The sequence below is a fragment of the Gymnodraco acuticeps genome, unplaced genomic scaffold (assembly GCF_902827175.1).
Source record: "Gymnodraco acuticeps unplaced genomic scaffold, fGymAcu1.1, whole genome shotgun sequence".
Classification (NCBI taxonomy): domain Eukaryota; kingdom Metazoa; phylum Chordata; class Actinopteri; order Perciformes; family Bathydraconidae; genus Gymnodraco; species Gymnodraco acuticeps.
The window spans coordinates 1,170,665-1,190,861 of NW_022989750.1; the positions used below are offsets into that span (position 1 = coordinate 1,170,665).

The window sequence follows — 20,197 nt, forward strand, 5'->3', positions numbered from 1 at the left end:
AACAGATCATGCATTTTAGCCATGCCTCATTTCGCTCTATTTTCCTCTCCTCCACCTTGTCTTTGCATGCGCTGCAGCTGACCACGCCCCCCTGCAAAGGAGGGGGTCGAGTTATGAGCGTCATGTTACCATGCTGTTACCATGCCACGGCAACCTCTCATTCCCCTGATAGGTGTAGAGTTGGCCATATAGGCGGAGCTCCTCGTCACTGATGTCAGACTATTTTCAAATCTGTATCAGATCCGTTGCAGCCCCATTTTTAGAGATTTGGGTATGGAGGAAAAGAGAGACGGTTGTGTTTTCTGACACTTGGTGAGTTCCTTGACACAACGGAGACACATATTCAATTATAAAAGACGTACAAAAGTGCATTTTGCATGATAGGTCCCCTAAGTTAACATATGGATATAAATATTAAACCTGCTTAACATCAGCATGTAAGAATCATCTTAACATAATCAGCCATTTGGCTTACCATATGTAAAAAGATGTTGAGGGAAGAAAATATAAACACAAAGCAATATAAAACACATAATTAAAAGAATTAAGATAATTCAAATGAAAACATACCTTGAGTAAGATTTAACATCTAATACATATTAATATTCTTTACTGGATACTGGATGGCGCTAAAGGAGAAATCAGAAGAGTGATTAGGATTCATGTTTGTAACAAATTTCATGCATTAGTTGTTAAAACCTTTAACTTAAAACCACCATTACATAGAATTCCTTGTAATAGTTGTTGGGATATTTCAGGTCTAGACTAATGGTGAATAGACAGACCACAGGCAAAAGTAAAAAATGACAGTGTAAATTGGTTAATTATATAATGCAACTGAAGTGAGTTAAATAATTGGACAACATTTGTATTGACGCTAATCACTTATTCCACTCTTTTCTTATTGTGGAAATATTTATGTCATGACCTGGTTCACAGCCCACTCAGCAGCGGTACTGTAAGCTTTCTGTCTGTCAGCTTCCTGTAGTTATGATGAATGGCTGTCCTGAGAAGTGAGGTTGACGTAGCAATGTCGTGTACAGTCAGGTCCACCCTGGACCCATTTGACGTAGAGTCACTGTGTCTGTGTGTTCAGGTCTATACATGGCAAAACACTTGTTAAACAAAGGATTTCCTGAGAACAAGAGGCAGACTGACTCACCTGTAACACTCTCATCCATCAGCGCAGTCAGTCTCACTGAGCGATTTAAGCTTGCCAGAAAGAGAACAGCAAGGAATTATGAAATGCCTTATGAGTAACAAAATTCAATAACGATTTTTAAATATAACAATTGCAAATGAATCGCTTCATGAAAGTTATAGATTCTGTTATTTAAAATGTATACGTCTTTTTTTTTTGTCAATGTATTCACAACCTCCATTCTAATCACATTTCATATCGAAAGAAAGTATAGAAATGAGTCATCACATTTCATAGTGTGTAAAATATTTGTTCAAAATGATGAAGAAAAAAAAGAACCAAATTCAATTAAAATGGTGTGTCTAACCCGTCCAGCGATGTGATGCATTGATTTGGAGTCACTTGTTCACATGATGTGAAAGCTATTTTTAAAAGATTTGCCTTTTCAATGGAAAATATATACATTTTCAACGATATATTCCTATTAAATAACAAAACCTCTGAAATTCTATTAAAATAGGTTTGTCCTAATCATCCAGCTTTGAGTAGGACAATTATTGAAAATAAATGATTGACTTTCAATAAGAACACAGCTGAATTTTCAAAAGAGTATTTATATAATTTGGAAATTCAAAGAAGAAGGAACATTCAAAGATGTCTTCCCTACATGTCAAGTGTAGTTTTAACAATCTACTTAGATTTGTAGGCACTGGGTCAATTAGTCTAAACGTTTCATATTCATAAAATATAGAAAAAGAAAAAAAAGTCATAGTATGGTATGTCAAAAAAAAAGTAATCAAAGAACGTATAGAATTTGACATGATGACAAAATGTAACTGTTGCTCTGGGTTTCAGCAGGTAAGCCAATCGTTCATAGGGAGGATTGAGGGGGGGAAACGGATGCAGAAACAGCAGGGAGTCACACGGCTAATCGTTCTTATGAAAGGAAAAGGAAGTAGTAAAGCTTTAGAACAGTTCCGATAACATCTAATGTAGTGAACTCGTTAAATTCCTTGTAAAATTGCTATTAATTCATTTATTACTCAATTTTACTGAGTAAGAAGTTGAAAACTAACTAACCTATTCATGCTAAATCTCTTCCTTCCGATTTCTGGCCCCTAAATCTTTACGACTGCTAGCGAGTCCCTGATGTGATGATGTATTTATGACTTTGTCTCTGTATGTGTTGTCGTCTGGTCTGCGGAAGAAATTCAAACATTAAATTCTGTGCTAGTGGATGCTATTTTAGGAGTATTCTGTTTATTGCAGACAGTGAGCAGTTGCTGGCCAAAGTCATGTCTGAGTCTTTGTTTTTAATAACGTAATGACGTATAGAGACGAACAACACTGAGGACAATACAGTTCAGGAGTGAGTCAGTTTCATTTTATTTCCAAACAAAAGATTTACAGTACAACAAACATAACCAGACGAATATTTACACCAGTGTAATTGACATTTTTACATTTACCTTGGTTGGCTTTTCAACCAATGTTTAAACTTACACACAAATTCATATTCTAATCCAAGTAGAGCTAAACAAAGCATGCACAGTCCAACAACAGCAAGTCATTAATATGGACTCTTTATTATGTACAAATTAAAGTTTGTTGTATACAGAAAATATACATGTAATCTTTTGAAGATTTAAAGGCAAAATGTTGACAAATGTTTCTTCAGTCTGCAAGTTCATTTCATCTCCCCTGTAAGACAAAATATTGATTAGAATGAAATATCAATAGCAGCAGGGGATTTTTGAAAAATAAATAAATGTTGATGCAGAGATGTTTGCAGTAATACTTTATAAAACATATAGAAACACATAATATAAGGTGCAAGCTATGAGAACTACAGCTGAAGTTAGTCTATTTGATGCTATTTTTAGCAACATTTGCCACATAGCAGCAGAGATCATAACGTCTTTTGTCATCCAACAATTGGATTCAGACCGAATTATCCAAATAAATACTACACGGATTCCCACTAAATTTATTGAAATGTTCGTAGACCATACAGGACTAAAACTACTGAATTTGATTATCTTGAACAGTAATTAAGGATTAATTATATTCACAATTACTTTCACTTTTCATCTACCGCCACCCTCACATCAAACTGTAAACTATCCAATTATTATTATGCTTAAATGTTATCACATGATCTGTATAGTCAACTAAAACACAAAATATGATAACACTAACTGTAAAGTCATTAAAGTAATCTAATGATGGTATTTATTTTAATATAAAGTTTGGGGGCTGATGCCAGCAAATGCTCCAATGGAAGCTTTGGGGACAACAGCCTGAAAAACAAATGAAAAATGATCTCAGTATAGTTTAACATTACACACTGTTTTATATCTGTGCAGCTTTTACTGACTGTGCATGGATAAATACTCCTCACACTCGTAAAGAAAATGGGCCATTTTGTGAACTTATGACTTCTTGAAAATAGTTTCCCTTTGTTATCTTGCCTGTCCATCCTTCCTGCCGCCCTTAAATTCTTCTTTTCTGCTCAGTCCTCACACATGACCTTACCTCTGCACTGCTGTCCAAGTAATAGGTGGAGTGAATATTATTCGAAAACAGAGGGTTGCATACACTCAGAACGCCAAATACAACACGGCTTCTTTTGAACCAGCTTAAGTTAATGCATTACATAATCACAACAATCTGTGCTGACTGAATGAGGGTTCTAAATCATTGCCTCACAGCTGCCTTCCCCTTTTCCTGACATGTGTTTGTAGAGAACAAAATGTCTTGTCCTCTGTTTTTGCTTTACCTTGGTATTGGGCTGAGCAGAGATCGTTCCCTGGAGGTTCTGAAGCTCTCTGTCTCTCAGGGCCAAAGTGTCTTCCAGCAGCTTCTTCTGATCCCTCAGCTGGTTCTGCTCAATCAGTAACTTCTCCACCTTAAAAAAAAAATGCATATTTAAATAAAATATTATATAATGATTATTGCATTAAGATGGCAGTCCCACTTTTATATCCAGATACAGAGTGAAACAGCTTGTTCCGGGGATGTCTGCCTTGTTTCCACCCACACATGCATACACACATTCCTAACCACAGATATATAATGTACCTGGTTATCGTGAGTCTTCTGTTTGAGCTGCAGCTGATTGGCTGACTCCGCGGCCGCCTCTTTGCGAGTGTTTTCACACTGCTTCAGTTCAGAGCTCGCATGTGAGTTTTGCACCTCCAGACGACTGGAAAAGGCTTGGATCTCAGCCACCTGGAAGAAGAAAATAATTGTACTTTTAATAAAACGTTAAATATGTTCATCTGACTTCCAGATGGTACCTTTACAGTACATCATTTGTTTGCCATTTGTCTATTTCTATGGAGTATGAACAAAATCTCCCTGAGAGACACAGCACATAGTTTAGTGAAACTTGCACAACCATAAAATAAAGTAAATATTTATATAAAAATAGGAAATAAAAATGTGCCATAAATGTAGCCAAATGCTGTGAGATGTAGCGTCTCTCTCATCCCAAAAAACACAACCATGACTAGAATACAATTGGCTCAGAATTGGGTTAACATGGAGAAAAAAAGTAATGAAGAGGTTCCAAAAACACAATTACCCCCAGATTTATGACAAAGATGGAGACAGCACATTAAGGAACTGCTACAGAATGAAACAGGCAGGGGTTAAATTGGGCCGGGGCTGTCCGGGGTTCAGCCCCGGCACATAGGACGATGCTCTGACGCCATCACCCTTGCTCATTTGTCATTTGTTTAAGCCATATGTTAAAACATCTCTCGTTCTTAATATAGACTTTATTTAGGGTTGATGTGTTGACTTTACTTTAAAATAGCAGATCTCTGTGACAGGATATAGTTTTTCCGCTTAGTGAACGTGTGTCTCTGCTCCTATCAGGAGCTGCAGCACCGCGGCTCCTTCGTGCAGAGTCTGCAGCGGTGTGTGTGTGTGTGTGCAGAGAGTCTGCAGCGATGTGTGTGTGTGTGTGTGTGTGCACAGAGAGTCTGCAGCGGTGTGTGTGTTTGTATGTGTTTGTGTTTCCTACACCATCAGGGCCGGTTCTAACCAATTTGCTGCCTAGGCGAGATTTTAGCTGTATCCAAGGAATACACAATAGAATATATAAAAAATAAATGAAAAATCTCTACAAAAGACCTATACACTACAAAAACAGAAACTTATTGACATGTTGGTTATATACATCAAAAAGGCTTCAAATGTATTCAGTATTGTATGAACATGTTTGAAAATGTAAAGTAAAATGCTTCAATCTGGTGCACTTTAAGCACACATTACTAGAGACTAGATCTAGGGGGTACAACTCTAAACACCCATATGAAAAAGATCGGTTTACATTTGAATAACCAAATATGTATGTGAACATAACCAATAACCTACCATAGCCAATAACAAATAAATGTAACTTTTTTTATTTTTGTTGTTCATTTATATCTTATTTTACCTAGTTAACATTTATTTATGCATATTTTTTTATCTCTCAAGTTTTAAACAATATTTTTGGTTTACTGTCCTATAGTATACATTGAAATGATTTCAAACCTGTTTACCCCAATAATTATAAAGGAGTGCCTTGGAAATATTTGTTTACATACATTGCATTTATCTCTCTCGCTCGATCCCACGCCCACTTTGGCTGTGAGCTGCGGACGCCTGATAAGCCAACACCCCCCACTTTCATCACTTACAGCTCCCATTGTACAGGGCAAATGAAACGTGTAACCGGGGTGAAAAGGCTGTTACATTTACTTAATTATGAATGTCGTTACATCAAGGCCGAAAATTAGGATGAGCGCAAACAGTCAAAAATGTTTTTTTCCCTCCCAGAGCTGCCAGCGCAGAGCCCCCCCAGATCTGGCGCCCTAGGCGACCGCCTAGGACTGCCAAAAACCGGCCCTGTACACCATGCTAAATGTATGTCTGCATAAAGCTGAGTTATGATCGGTCACACAGAATTTGGTGATGATTAAATAGTTTACAGTGAGATTTACTCCCATACTTTTGGCCATACTCACGTAGCCCTACAAATGAATTGAGATTTCCACACAAATGTTCTTTAGCAAGTGTGCAGAGCAGTGTTGATTTAAAAAAGAAATTTGAAGGTTGGATATTTGTAAACCTTTTTTTGTGTATATAAATTAATAATTTAAGATGTGAATGAATTCCAGTTTATTTGTAGTACTTTCTATTTTTATTGTGACATTTGGTGGCATCAATGTGTGCATTTGATACAGATAATGGAGCAGTTGCTTTAGGGCCACAGTGTATATCCCTTAAGGTCAAATAATGAGATCCTCTCGCATCTCCACACAGAGCCCCCCCACATATCAAATCCCAACGTAACCCCTGGAAACAGGTATTTGCTGAGGCTCTGAATTAGTTGTCCCACACTGTGCTGCTGTATCAGCAGAGACACTCTTTTCACCTCGGCTTTGACCCTGAGTTGGCCTCGGAGGACGTGTGTCTCTTTAGCTGTAGATTTATCACGAATGACGCAGCGGAGAGACTTCCTCCCCAGAGAACCTGGTTTCCTTTTCAATTTGTTGTTTGGAATATTCCATCACAGTTTAGGCAAAGTTTAAAGAAAGGGTGGCAAGAAGTGAGAACAACCTCTAACAACTGACAATTTCAAGGGACATTTTTTTTGTAGAACCATTTCATGATATTTCATTCTTCTACTTTTTACTCCAGCTCATTACCGGTTAATTTTTTTATCTTAAGATCTTACATAAAAAAACAAAGGATAAGCTTACATACAATTAATTGTTAAGATTAGACCAGTGGTTTGAAAGATTTTCACTGTAAACTGATCAGACGCTTTAATTAAAATAACTTTGCCAGGACAGAATAGCAGCAAAAAGGGCAATTTAAGAAAGTCCGAAAATGAAATAAGAGTTTGTGAAGCATGACTTTTTCTTCTCTTCTACCTCTTGAATCACTATGACGCCTCTAAGTTCTTATAAGTGCTTTACTCTCTGCTTTACTTCTCGTCTCGAGGCTGTGAATTTAAGCATACACCAAGAAGGGCACACCCATCTGTCATTTTAGACATCAAGCCATCACACCTTACAGAATTATAAAGTGTTGCACTAACCTTGCTGCCCACATTGTCCAAATACAGCTGGAACTTATTCTCCACATCTTTGGACAGGTTAGTGCATTTGTTCCTGATCTTCTCCATCTGCTCCTGCTGGCGGTCGCAGGTGAGGTGAAAGGTCAGCTGGTGGGGAAACAGGTTGTTGATCTTGGTCAGGAAATCGCTGGTCACCTTTTTGATCCCGTCCAAAGAGTGGGCAAAGTCCTCCTTGCATTTCCTAGTTAAAAAAAGAGATCCAATCTTGATCATGTTTATTCTTAATTGTTTTAGATACACACAGGGCAGATGGGGGGTAGACAGTACCTGGTGTAGGTGGTGAGCTGCTCGTTCAGCATGGTGTTCTCCCTGCGCAGGGCGATGGCGTCCTGGTGGTGAATGTCTCTGTCTTTGAGGGCGTTGTCTCTCTCCAGGCTCAGGTACTGCACCGTCTGGGTGAAGTTCGCCACAATCAGGTTGATCATGGCTTTCTGCTGGGCGTTCAGGGTCTGAAGAGTCTTCATTTCACCTGGAGGATTCAGTGGAAAACAGTATTATCACAAGAAAGCTTAAAAAAAATACTTTTAGCAACATTGACCGTTTTGCTTATGATAATATTAAGTTATATAATAATATAATAATTTTCTTTAGATCAGTTATTAGATATAATTAAGACACACGTTTGGGTTGCCAGGATGTGAGACATTGTTTGAGTCTATAAGAATGAGGCTATCATTTATAATAAACCACCAATTCTGCTGCCATAAATGTTAATAAGTAATAATGCGCCAGTGAGATGTTTCCTAACCCTAGAAGCCAGAGAAACCATTATTCAAGCCATTACATATAATGTATAAGGAAGTGGTACCATTATTTGTTTATTTTAACGTTTAACTTATTTAACATATCACAAAAAAACGTCCAACCATCGTGCCTAATATTAACCACATGGACTTTTATTTTATTGTACATATATTCAAAATATAAATATTAAAATGAAGAAGTACACACATACCGCTGTTAGTGACAGGAGGGGTCTGGATCGGAGGGGTGATACGACGTGACATAATGCTTGTGATTGTCGATGCACTCGTTCTCTCACAGGTAGCCTATACATACAAATAAATATATGTATTTACAGCAGGAATAATATTGTATATAACATTTTTTGCATTGAGAACTTTTACTTTTTAGATTTTAAGTAACATGTCCAATTTTATATTTAAATACTTTTACTCAAATGACATTCAATGCATAACATTTACATCAAATTAAGTATTTCTACAGATTGATATTAGTAATCTTTCCCAATAAAAGGGTCTGAATACTTTCACCAACACATGACAACAAAAGAATAACTGGAAAATGCCAAAATAAATTATTATATTGTATAATTTGTACATTGTAACTTTATTTTAAGCTTCATCTGTTCGGAGAATTATTTGAAGATGATTAAAATGTGTGAAAACAATTTTAACAGCTGCACAAAACGACCTGCTTCTCTTAGCATTACACCAATCAAGTCATGTACTTACTAATTTATCTTTTAGGATAAACTCTGTCTTGTTGGTGTCAGTCTTTAGCTTGGCCAGCTCTGTCACCAGAGCAGCTTTCTCTCCGGTGCGAGCTCCCAGCTGAGCTCCCAGCTCGCCCTTCTCCTTCCTCAGCTGGATGTTGTTCTCACTCAGCCTGTTGAAGTTCACCTCCAGGTCCTTCAGAATACCAATCAGACCACTCAGCATCATCATGACTGTATTTACAGCCCTGAACACATTATATTTATAAACATAATAAGTATTGTAATGTCAGAAACATTGAAAGTGATGATTCAAGCTGCCTGCTTAAACACCAACAGTTTGATCAAAATCTTCTGCAGAAATGATTTGATCAGATTTTTCAAACCTCATCAGGTCTCTTTTAGTTATTCCTACTGTTTTGATCATTGTTACTTAACTTGAAAATACATTTAAGAGTTGTTTGTCAAAAATATTATTAAAATCTAATAATTGTATTGTAATGTTTTTGTCTTAAAACATGTTTTAAATTAGATGATTAATAGCTGACAAAATAAATTGAGGTGAATATACAAGAAGAAATCACTGACCTCAACTCTCTTCTCCTCGGCTGACTTCTCTGGCTGTCCATAGATGAGGAAGAGCACCAGGCTGACGATGATGAGGGACTGGATCAGAGAGGAGAAGAAGAAGACGATCCTCATGTAGTAGCCGCAGCTCTTTCCTTTGTGTTTGTGCAGGGGCTCCCTTGCCTCCAGGCCAAACTTGGCCCGGGAGTAGTTGGAGCTGTACATGGCGGCTGGAGGAGAAATGGTGGCAGCTGGTTCTGGAAAGATCTAAATAGGAACTCTTTTTTGCCAAAATATCCACAAGGTTTCCGTTCAGATGTGATCTTTGCAGATCAGGTGCTGCGGCATCAACTAGACTCTGTGGAGCAGAACTGGAAGGAAAGCCAGATGTGGGATGATGGTCCGTCTTCTATAGCTCTGTCACACTGCCAGGGTACAGAAACGTACATGCAGAAATGGCATGTATGGATGGATGTAAACAATGACCAGTAGGTGTGTAAAGGGGCCATGTTTATAAACGCTGCTGGAGACACACTTCCAGTCCATCCTGACCCATCCTCCCCTCCCTCTGTCGCAGTAGCAACCTCCAGCTACACCGCTGCCAGAATTATCACACGTCCGGGCCGTTGAGACAACAGGGAATTAATGTGGCAGGAAGAATTAATACATTTAAAAAATCCCCTCTACACATGTGTAGAAATAATCTTTGCACAAAAAGTTTGATAGATTTCTCAATAACATCTGAACATTTGAAAGTGTGAGGACTATCTTTTGTCCCTTTTTAACTTAAAAGTTAGGAAAGGATTTACATCCAGTAACCAACTATGTGTTAACTTTGCATCATGTTATTGTTGTTCTAACATGGACATAACAAATGTAAAAGTTATTCAGATCCTTTACTTAAGTAAAAGTAATTGTATCACATTGTAAAAATGATCCACTGTAAATAATAGTCCTGCATTGCAACATGTTGTCACCTTTTCACCCTCAGCTAAATGTTTTTAGTGTAGAAAGTGCTTAAGGTAACCAAAACTATTTTTGTTATAGTCAAGAAAGAGCTTATTTAACTTACTTATTACTGAACGTACATTGTATTTATTTAGATAATCATGTTTTATATGTAAAATCTTCACCTAAGAAGTGATTTTAGCTGTCAAATAATTGTAGTGAAGTAAAATTGAAGTCCAATGTTACCCCCTGAAATGTAGTTAGTAACTTGAGTAAATGCAGTAATTTTCCACCACTGTCTGCACAATATTTAAATATCGCTACAGAAAGCCCAATTATTTTTCCCCTGGTGGTGGATGAACAATGTAATCCATGTAAGGAGTAAAAGCAGAACATAACCAACCAAAAAAATCCACCATATCCTGTTCCAGGCACGGAAAGGAGTCAGAGCATTGGAGGAGTGAAAGAATGAAAACAATAGGGACCTGTCATTCTTCAGGGATGAGGGAATAACAAATTCTCCCTGGAGCCCAGACGCACTGGATCCCCCCCCGCGCTGTTTTCAGCAGTGATGACGTGAGGAACAGCCAACTCTTCTGGGGAAGTGTGTGAAAGGGGAAAGGTCCTCTGAGCCCGAGGTTTTCCTGCTCCCCATTGTCTCCCTGACAACCTGTCCTCACCGGAAAATAACTAATTTATGAAGGTATGTTAGAGTGACAGAAAATGAGTGACTATCAGGAGTCAGGCCTCGGATCACCTTCTGAACAAAAACAGGAAACCAAACGGTTGAAGACTGAGATGAAAACACCTCTTAAGATAACTGACCGGACACATTTAGGGTGACAGGAAAATATATATCTTCTATTGAAGTGATATAAGTGCCATAGGTTGATAACAGATAGTGTTTTTTTTAACATAATCTGCTTAATCATGAATACAGGTCCATGAAACAGAAATTAGACACTGATGATGAAGCTTGACAGTGAGATGTCTGGAGGTTATACACAGACAAATGAATCAAAAAAGCTGGAAAAACACTGATTAAAGCAGGAAACCATTTCTCAAAACTGACACTTGTGAAAATGATAATACTATTCTCTACTCTCAAGAACCTTAGCAGCTTTTTGAAGAAGGTCTTTGAATTTGTAAAGATTTCTGGAGGGACTTTGCTGCCATCTCCTGACAAAAACACAGAAAGCACATGAAGATGAGACTTGTGATTCACTATGCCTTCTTTTAATATCCATAAAGGGCTTCAAAAATGTATGTACAATGTGTTCTCAAGTGCAGCTAGACGCGCAGTATGGGGGGCCTTTTTCTTAATCAGTCCATTATCTAAAGAGATAACTGTCAGAGGAGCTGCTTCAACATTACTGTACATTCACTCATTTTCTTTGTGACATACAAGAGTGACAAAACAACTAAAGATTAAAAACAAGTAAACAACCCTGTATAAAATAGAAAATACATTAAGACAAGCTTCAAAACGTGTAAATAAACAAAAAGGGAAGGCAATGTTACAGAAGCTGTGACCTCTGTGATACAGTATATCATGTTACAGTTCGTCCCAAAGGTCTAGCTATGAAGAACTGTCACAGGCTTGCACTGATTTCACTTTTTAAGACTTACAGACAGATCAGTGTGGTCTGAGACTAAAAAGAAAAAACAAATGGTAAGGGCGGGAGTTTAACAAAGCCTGATGATTAAACCATCTTCATTTTAAATTATTTTTTGTATTTTGTCCTTCTACTTGTGTCCTGCTCCTAGACTCTCTGACATGTATTTCATCCTGTCACCTAGGAGACCTCTAGCACTTCAACAGCTAACAACCGGATGATGTTGTTACTTCGCCAGCTTAAAACAATTAATGACTCATTAATTTGTCTATGGAAACACAATGATTGTGTTCACAGTAACTGCTGACACCCTCTTGTTTCTCTAGAAATTCACCTGGCTTCCCAAATATTCTTACAAATCATTTTTCTACAGCAGCTAATGGAGTTACCTCAGTAATGATTGGACTTAAAGAAAATATACCCAATTGTTATCAACTACAGTGTGTGCATGAGAAACAGGGCGTTAGTGTGTCCTGTTTTAGACCGTTGCCTCAATGTCCTGGGGGTCTTCCCCCTCCAGCAGGCTGTAAGAAGCGTGGCTCTGAAAAGGTCTTTGTAGAGGGTGGGCCAGGAGTTTGGCCATACAGTTGTGCAGCTCGATGGCCGGTCCAGTCAGGGAAACCTCGAAGCGATAGCACATTCCCTTTGAGTCCAGGTTGCAGAAAGAAGTGTAGTTGTCCTGGAGACAAAAATAGAAAAAATAACACACCGTTGAAATGCAGCACATAGGGGAAATATCCCAATTACATCATCAAGTGCAAATCTGTCATATTTAGGTTGGTCTAAGGAGGGCTCTGACCGCTCCACACTGTTCAGACTGAGTAAGATGGACAGAAGTATCTGAATGAATTCATTTTTAAAAAAAAAAAACAGGAATGAACGGAGTCCCTGAATGGGTCATGGTGGGATTTTCTTTACTTTACTCTTTGATCTATTTTTAAAGGTAGGGTATGTAAGTTTGAGAAACCGGCTCGAGATACACTTTTTGTTATATTCCATGGAATGCTCTTAACATCCCGATAGCAATGAATATTTTAAGTGCTTTGACAACAAATCCATAACAAAATGTCATGTGGAAGCCTGTAAAAAGCACGACCAATCATCTGAGCCGGCCCGGCTAAAATAACTGGATGGCCTACCTGCCTGTCAGCCTTCCATCGGGGCACAAACTTATCTCGTGCCCTCATTGGTCATGTGCGCGTTCGTGTGTGTTGGAGGAGGGGCTCTGTGAGGAAGTGGCAGATTTTCTCCGGTCGTGTATTTTCAAATTCTAGCACACTCGAGCTGGTTTCTCAAACTTACCCCAGAAACGTCCAGTCAGTGCATTGTGGGTTAATGTTTAATATTGCAAAAAAACATAAAATTACTTTTAAGATAATGTTAAAGTTAGAGTACCACTCTTTGCGATTTGTGATATTTGGCTGCAAAAAATAAAATGACCTTGACAAACAAACCTGAGCCAAACTACGACTTATGTTCTGGTTTAAATCTAAATGGATAATTGTCTTTTCATCCGTTTCTTCACTCACCCTCCAGCTGGTCTCATCCCCCTGCTCGTCCACCCCGTTGTGGAGGTAAACCACATCAAAGAAAAAATATGGAGACTGCAGCATTTTCTGTGGTAGGACACAAGAACAAGCAAGGCTTTAAATGTAAAATAAATGCAACCATCAAGAAAACAAGAGACAGAAGATATTGTCAAATTCACTATAAAAGCAACAATTTTACTCAAATTCAGTCCGGATATCTCAAAGAGTGTCATACTCACATTTACCGCCTCCGATGGGTTGAACTGCAGCTGTCCTGCATGGCGACTGTAGATAAGCACAGTCCGCACCACGTACGGCGGAGGGACGGTCTGAACATTGTCCATCAACGGCAACTCGATCTTCTGACGTCTAAAAGGACAACGGAAGAAGAAATGAGCCTCAGTTAACACTTCTATGTAACGTTTAATTTATTTTGAAGGAAACCAAAAAGGTTTATAGACAGAAAGAACTTACATTACATTAAGAAGATCCTCAAGGTCTACAGAGGACAGTTAAGGTTACAATTAAGAACTGGAATCTATTTGAAATTCTATTGCGTTATAGTTTCACATTTATTTTAATTGTTTAAGAGTTTGAATTGAGTTTTGAATAAAAGGATACTGAAGGTCTCGCACACATTGGTGTCAAGGTCGTACAGACAGCTGCACAGCTCTCTGGGGTCCGAGGTGAAGCCCGACAGCTGAAGCACATACACAAGTACATCACATCAGAAAACAGAAGACAATGTTCCAGAGAACTGCGTGTTATATTTGAAGCAAATTAAAACCAGAACTCACCCACAGAGCGTCATCATTGACCACTACCAGAGCAAACTCATGGCGTTTGTCAATCTTGTGTTTAGTTCTGACAAACATCTCTATCATCTTCTGGGATATGTTCAGGGCATTTATTTTAGACCTAAAAGGGAAAGGAAGTCACATTAGGGTGTGATGACAAATGAAAAATAAGCTCTGAGGAATAAATATTTATTTTGCTGTAGCCTACCCATTAAAAGACTCCAACTTTGACAAAGCCATCTCTTCCGAAAGGTCTAAGCAGATGATCTGCCATGAGGAAGACAACAGCAGAGAGTACAGGACTCAGATGGATCATTTGGAGGTGTTCTCAGTGGGGTTGTAAGAGGTACTTATCCATAGCCAGCGTATTACTTACAGGAAAAAGTTTCAGACAGACAGAAGTACCTGCACAGAAGTTGAAGAATGTACTGCTGTGGACAGGTAAAGCCTCAACATGTATTTGAGCCTAAAAAAAATAGGCCCACCTTTAAAAAATTTGAACATTTTATTCGCTTTCACGTGCCTGACGGAGAACTGACGCCGCTATCTATGCTCCCTCCAAAGCCACCAGACTTCTTAGACAAAAACAGTAATATAACCAGGGCTGCACATAACTGGTGCGGAGGTGCGCATGCGCACCTCCGCCAAAAAAAGAGCACCGGGTCATTTGAAACAAAGCGCATTTGCGTACCAACATTGAGAGAGGGAGAGAGAGAAGGGAAAAGAGAAAATAGAGGAGAGAGGAGAGATGAGAGAGAGAGAAGAGAGAGAGAGAAAGATATTTGCGAGTTGCATACATGTATGAACCATGATATGAACTCAGGGTCGGCCCGTAGCGCTGGCTAGATGTTCGCCTAGGGCGCCAGATCTGGGGAGGTGCTGCGCTGGCAGTTCTGGGAGGGAAAAAAACATTTTGACCGTTGGGGCTCATTCTAATTTTCGGCCTTGATATAACAACATTCATAATTAAGTAAATGTAACACCCTTTTCACCCCGGTTACACGTTTCATTTGCCCTGTACGATGGGCGCTGTAAGTGATGAAAATGGGGGATGTTGGCTTATCTGGCGCCCGCAGCTCACAGCCAAAATGCGAGGGAGAGAGGGAGAGAGGGAGGGTGCACCGGTACCAGCGCTGTTGTTATTAGAATCTGGTGCCGTGCTAGCTGCTCTAACGGATATAAGAAGAAGATGTTTTTACAATAATGTGGAGGGAGAGTCCTCTCCAGTCAGACTGAGAGGCTGATAAGTTAACTACAGCTCAGTGAGGTAAAGGACTCTTGAGTGTTTAGATAGTTCACTTTAGTCTAAGTTCAAACGGTTTGGTCGCAATTTATGTAAACACATATTTCCAAGGCACTCCTTTATAATTATTGGGATAAACAGGTTTGAAATCATTCCAATGTATACTATAGGACAGTAACCAAAAATATCCTTTAAAACTGGAGAGATAAACAAATGCATAAATAAATAAATGTTAAGGTAAAATAAGATATGAATGAACAACACAAATAAAATAAGTTACATTCATTTGTTATTGGCTATGGTAGGTTATTGGTTATGTTCACATACTTATTTGATTACATCCACTTGTCTAAGATGACAACAGAGACTTTCGACCCAAACCCAGCTGTTGACTTGTGGATGCAAGCAGCTAATCGCAGACTCAACCAGAGAGAAAAAAGTAGGCCTACATCATCAGCTACCATGTCTGACAGAGAGGAAGACAGAGAGGAGAACAGTCAGGAGGGTAGTGATGACAGCTTGTAGGATTACTGGTCGTGCTAATGTTGTCTTGTGTTCACCTCTGCATGTGTGTTCTGTGTTCACCTCTGCATGTGTGTTCTGTGTTCACCTCTGCATGTGTGTTCTGTGTTCACCTCTGCATGTGTGTTCTGTGTTCACCTCTGCATGTGTGTTCTGTGTTCACCTCTGCATGTGTGTTCAGTGCCGTGTGTCTGGCAAATAAAGTCAAGACCCCCTCAAAAGTTACGGTTTATTTCATTTTAAGGATGAGCACCAAGCAACATCTCCAGGTGCTCCTTTGAGAACCAGGGCAAAAAAGTTATGTGCACCCCTGAATATAACGTTGGAGAACACAAGAGTTGCTGATCTATCATCAGTAGTTGGTGTTTTTCTACATGTAAATGCTAGAAGCTTACTGCCAAAAATGTATAAAAGTACTCGTTCACAGCTCAAATCCGGAGGTACTTCTCATCACTGAGTCTTGGCTGAAGAAGAATATCCCAGACTCTGACATCGCTGGTTATAATGTGTTTAGGCAGGATAGATCATCTAACGCAGGTGGAGTAGTTATATTCACAAAGGAACACCTCCAGTGTTCTATCGCCACTAGTAAATCTGTCCCCAAACAATTTGACCTACTTATCGTAAACATTAAACTAGCAAATAGCTCTACACTGACAGTCGCTGGCTGCTATCGCCCACCCTCTGCCCCAGCATGTACCCTACCTGCTCTCAGCACCCTCCTGGCACCCCACACTCATTCTGAGTTTGTGCTTCTGGGGGATCTAAACTGGGACATGCTCAACCCTCCTGCGCAGGTCCAAAAACAATGGGACTCTCTTAATCTCTCGCAGATTATCCTTACTCCTACACGGTATGACACCAAAAATCCAGAAAAAGCCACCCTCCTTGATGTCATCCTCACAAATAACCCTGACAGGTACAAAACTGGCGTCTTCTGTAGCGATCTCGGTGACCACTGTCTTATTGGCTGCATTCGTAATGGCGGCACAATTAAACAGCCACTCCTTACCACTCACAGACGAATACTGAAACATTTCGACGAACAAGCCTTCCTCTACGACCTGGCTGCTATCAAGTGGGACAGAATTAGCTTGCTCCCTGACATCGATGCTGCATGGTCCTTCTTGTATGACTCCTTTGGTATGGTAATCAATAAACACGCTCCCATAAAGAAAATGAGGATAAAAAACCGATGCAGTCCTTGGTTGAACCGAGATTTAGCTGAACTGCTTCACCTCAAGAACTCCACCTGGCGCAGGGCTCGTCACTCAAAATCCCACGACAATTGGCTATCATTCGGAAAATCAGAAAAGGTTGGTTACTTCCATAATCAATTCAACCTCTGTGGATCCAATCCAAGGACATTCTGGAAAACAGTGAAAGAGATGGAGAATAAACCCCCATCCTCTCATCTCCCTAACTCCCTCGTTATTGAGGATACAGTAGTCACCGGTAATGAACGCATAGCAGAGCTCTTTAACCAGCACTTTGTTAAATGTGGGAACCTATTTGACGCTATAGCGCCTCCTAAGCCCCCCACCAACAGTCCGCCACCGAGCCCCTCTAGCGCAGCCCCATGTCACAGCTTCTGCCTGCAGGAAGTTAGTGAGAACGATGTGCTGGAGGTCCTTGGTAAACTTGACCCCAACAAACCTGCGGGTCTTGATGGGCTAGACCCCCTCTTTTTTTTAAAGTTGCAGCCCCAATTATTGCAGAAACTATCTCCCACCTTTGTAATCTGTCCATGCAGACAGCAGTGCTACCTTCTGCCTGGAAGGCAGCCTCAGTGCAACCTTTGTTTAAAGGGGGAAACCATGCTGACCCCAACTGCTATCGTCCAATATCCATTCTACCCTGTATAGCGAAAGTGTTAGAAAAGTTAGTTTGCAAACTAACATGGTTTCTGAAGGCTTACAACATACTATCTGACATGCAGTCTGGGTTCCGTGCAGGTCATGGGTCTGAGACGGCGACTCTTAAAGTCCTAAATGATATCATCAATGCCCTTGACTCCAGACAATACTGTGCTGCCATTTTCATCGATCTTGCCAAAGCCTTCGACACTGTAGATCACCAACTGCTTCTGGGGAAGCTAGACTCAGCTTTCTATATAGGAATCGCTCCTCATTCACTTCATCTGTTAAACTCTCTCTGGTCCAGATGACTGTCCTTCCTCTGTTCGACTACGGCGATACCATCTACCGCTCGGCGTGTAAAGGAGCTCTCGATCATTTAGACATTCTGTATCACTCCGCCATCTGCTTCGCCACCAATGCCCCCTACAGGACACACCACTGTGACCTGTACTCTCTGGCTAACTGGCCCTCTCTTGAGACCAGGCGCAACATCCACTGGCTGTTGTTTGTTTACAAAACACTCCTAGGCCTCACCCCCTTCTACCTGACATAATTACTGCAACTCCGCCCACCCCCGACGCACAACACCCGGTCAGCTACTGTCTGTCTGTTACTACTATTTTTAAATTGTTAGGTCAGATCCACTAAAGTCACACAATAACAAAAACCAGTTATCCGAGCGAATCAGTGGTAAAGCAGTGTGGTGGCTTTAAAAATAGAGCATAGCACAATAGATATTGCCAAATGATTGCCAATAAACAGCCAATTGATGGATGAGTACCTCATAAACCCCTACTTTAAAATCTTAATGTAAGGTAAAACTGATGAAGGCCTACCACTTTCTCTGGACAGTTGACACGGGGGACTCTGAGCTGGTACTCTGCTGGGGGAGGGATGGGGGTGGTCAGTGTGGGCGGCTGCTGGGTGGGCTTCGGCCTCTCTTTGGGTGCCACAGCAGCTGTGGACGGAGGGACTGTGACCCCAGCCGCTGCGGCTGCTGCTGAAACTACAACAGGAGCTGCTGTCTGAGCTACAGCGGCTGACACGGTGGTGGTTGTGGAGCTTGGGGGGCTGTCGCTGGTGGAAGCCTCGCCCTCGCCCTCAACACGACTCCCCACAGCGGGCTGAGGTATGTTGGGGTTACTGTTCCCCCCCAGGCTGCCCGTGCTGCTGCGACGGTCCTCAGCACCTTCAGGGTTGGAGCGCGTCCGAGGGCGAAGCTCCACCACGTGCTCCTCTCCATCGGCTGGACCCGGCTCTGGTGTCTCCATAGATACTCAGGTTGCTAAGGAATGCAAATAATGACTTTGATTGGTTGGCAGGTTTGATCAGTCATGACAAGAACCTGTTATCTCACCTAATATGAAATGTCAAGTCACACACACACTAGAGAAATGCAATCACCCAGTTCAACACTGGACTGTGTTGTGTTCATGTCTGTATGCTTTAACACGGTCATGTGTTCTTAGGTAGGAGTTTTAATGTATGATTGTTATGTTAGTTGTTGCACCAATTAAAATTATTTTGACTATCAACAGGGACTGCATCAGTCAAGAAACATAAATAAAATGTCAATACATGTAAATAAATATGTAAAACACATCTATTTAGAAAATAGAAAGATGTGTTTTTTTAGGCAGAAACAGTTCAAATATAGTCCAAAGAGTGTGCGAAAGTTCACAGTACAATATAAAGATGATATTCGCAACTATTTACCAAGAGAATGATCCAAAAATGTGCGTTAAAGTAATTGTCATCCACAGATACGATTCAAATGCACGGTCCACCTTATGCCTACTTCCTAAATATATATATTACCAATATCGAAAGTCCAATCTATAAATGTCTTGAAATGCTAAAGGATGAAAACAAGAGCTATGTATACAGTTTAACACAGGTCGTACACTGGGTAAAGTAAAGCTGGATGAATCGGAGACTTTCCCCCACTGTCAATAATAACTTTATAGTCTGTGAGTCTGGTGGTATGAACGAAAGGTGCAACGTGTAGCTAACCGGAATAATACATACTTTTAGCTGTATGATGATGGATAGTTTATTTAGAAATGCATCAATGAATGCGTCAGAGAGAGTGAGTCCATTCAAGCTAACACAGGTGATGTGTGGTGACAGAGCAATGTGAGCTGTTAGCACTAGCTTCAGGATAATTACGAGTCGAGACAAATCAAATGTTACATGTTAAGATGTTCCGAGAGACTTACGTGATAGGTAACTGTGAAACGTTCAGGATTCAAATAGAGTGAAAGTCATTGAAAGTTGTACAATATTTCAACGCCGAGCTAACATTTGTTTTGATCGGACTACTTCCTTACCGAAAATGACCAAATCCGGAACTGCGAAATAGCACTGAATTATGGGTAATGGA

General features: G+C 40.1%; 2 protein-coding genes across 2 annotated transcripts; both read right to left on the minus strand.

Annotated features, from left to right (window-relative positions):
* Positions 1–2,503: 2,503 nt before the first annotated feature.
* Positions 2,504–11,197, minus strand: plvapb (plasmalemma vesicle associated protein b). Its single transcript, XM_034208028.1, has 8 exons — positions 9,322–11,197; positions 8,753–8,929; positions 8,233–8,326; positions 7,545–7,746; positions 7,239–7,458; positions 4,223–4,372; positions 3,921–4,049; positions 2,504–2,842 (listed from the first exon to the last, which is right to left on the minus strand). The coding sequence occupies exons 1-8, from the start codon at positions 9,523–9,525 to the stop codon at positions 2,834–2,836; spliced, it is 1,185 nt and encodes a 394-aa protein (XP_034063919.1). The 5' UTR covers positions 9,526–11,197; the 3' UTR covers positions 2,504–2,833.
* Positions 11,198–11,465: 268 nt separating this feature from the next.
* On the minus strand, positions 11,466–20,168 carry babam1 (BRISC and BRCA1 A complex member 1). The gene is made up of 9 exons (XM_034208137.1): positions 20,034–20,168; positions 18,651–19,099; positions 14,399–14,457; positions 14,191–14,311; positions 14,015–14,093; positions 13,868–13,892; positions 13,633–13,762; positions 13,394–13,480; positions 11,466–12,543 (listed from the first exon to the last, which is right to left on the minus strand). Exons 2-9 carry the CDS (start codon positions 19,083–19,085, stop codon positions 12,343–12,345), a joined length of 1,137 nt encoding a protein of 378 aa, XP_034064028.1. The 5' UTR covers positions 19,086–19,099; positions 20,034–20,168; the 3' UTR covers positions 11,466–12,342.
* Between the last annotated feature and the right edge of the window lie 29 nt (positions 20,169–20,197).

Excerpts from the sequence above, each read along its gene's own strand:
- plvapb (XM_034208028.1), bottom strand. The coding sequence starts at position 9,525 with ATGTACAGCTCCAACTACTCCCGGGCCAAGTTTGGCCTGGAGGCAAGG. Across the intron at positions 8,327-8,752 it reads TTATCCTAAAAGATAAATTA|GCTACCTGTGAGAGAACGAG; the intron begins GTAAGTACATGA and ends TTGTATGTATAG. Across the intron at positions 7,747-8,232 it reads CCCTCCTGTCACTAACAGCG|GTGAAATGAAGACTCTTCAG; the intron begins GTATGTGTGTAC and ends TGAATCCTCCAG.
- babam1 (XM_034208137.1), bottom strand. The coding sequence starts at position 19,085 with ATGGAGACACCAGAGCCGGGTCCAGCCGATGGAGAGGAGCACGTGGTG. Across the intron at positions 13,481-13,632 it reads ACCCATCGGAGGCGGTAAAT|AAAATGCTGCAGTCTCCATA; the intron begins GTGAGTATGACA and ends GTCCTACCACAG. Across the intron at positions 12,544-13,393 it reads GGGATGAGACCAGCTGGAGG|GACAACTACACTTCTTTCTG; the intron begins GTGAGTGAAGAA and ends TTTTGTCTCCAG.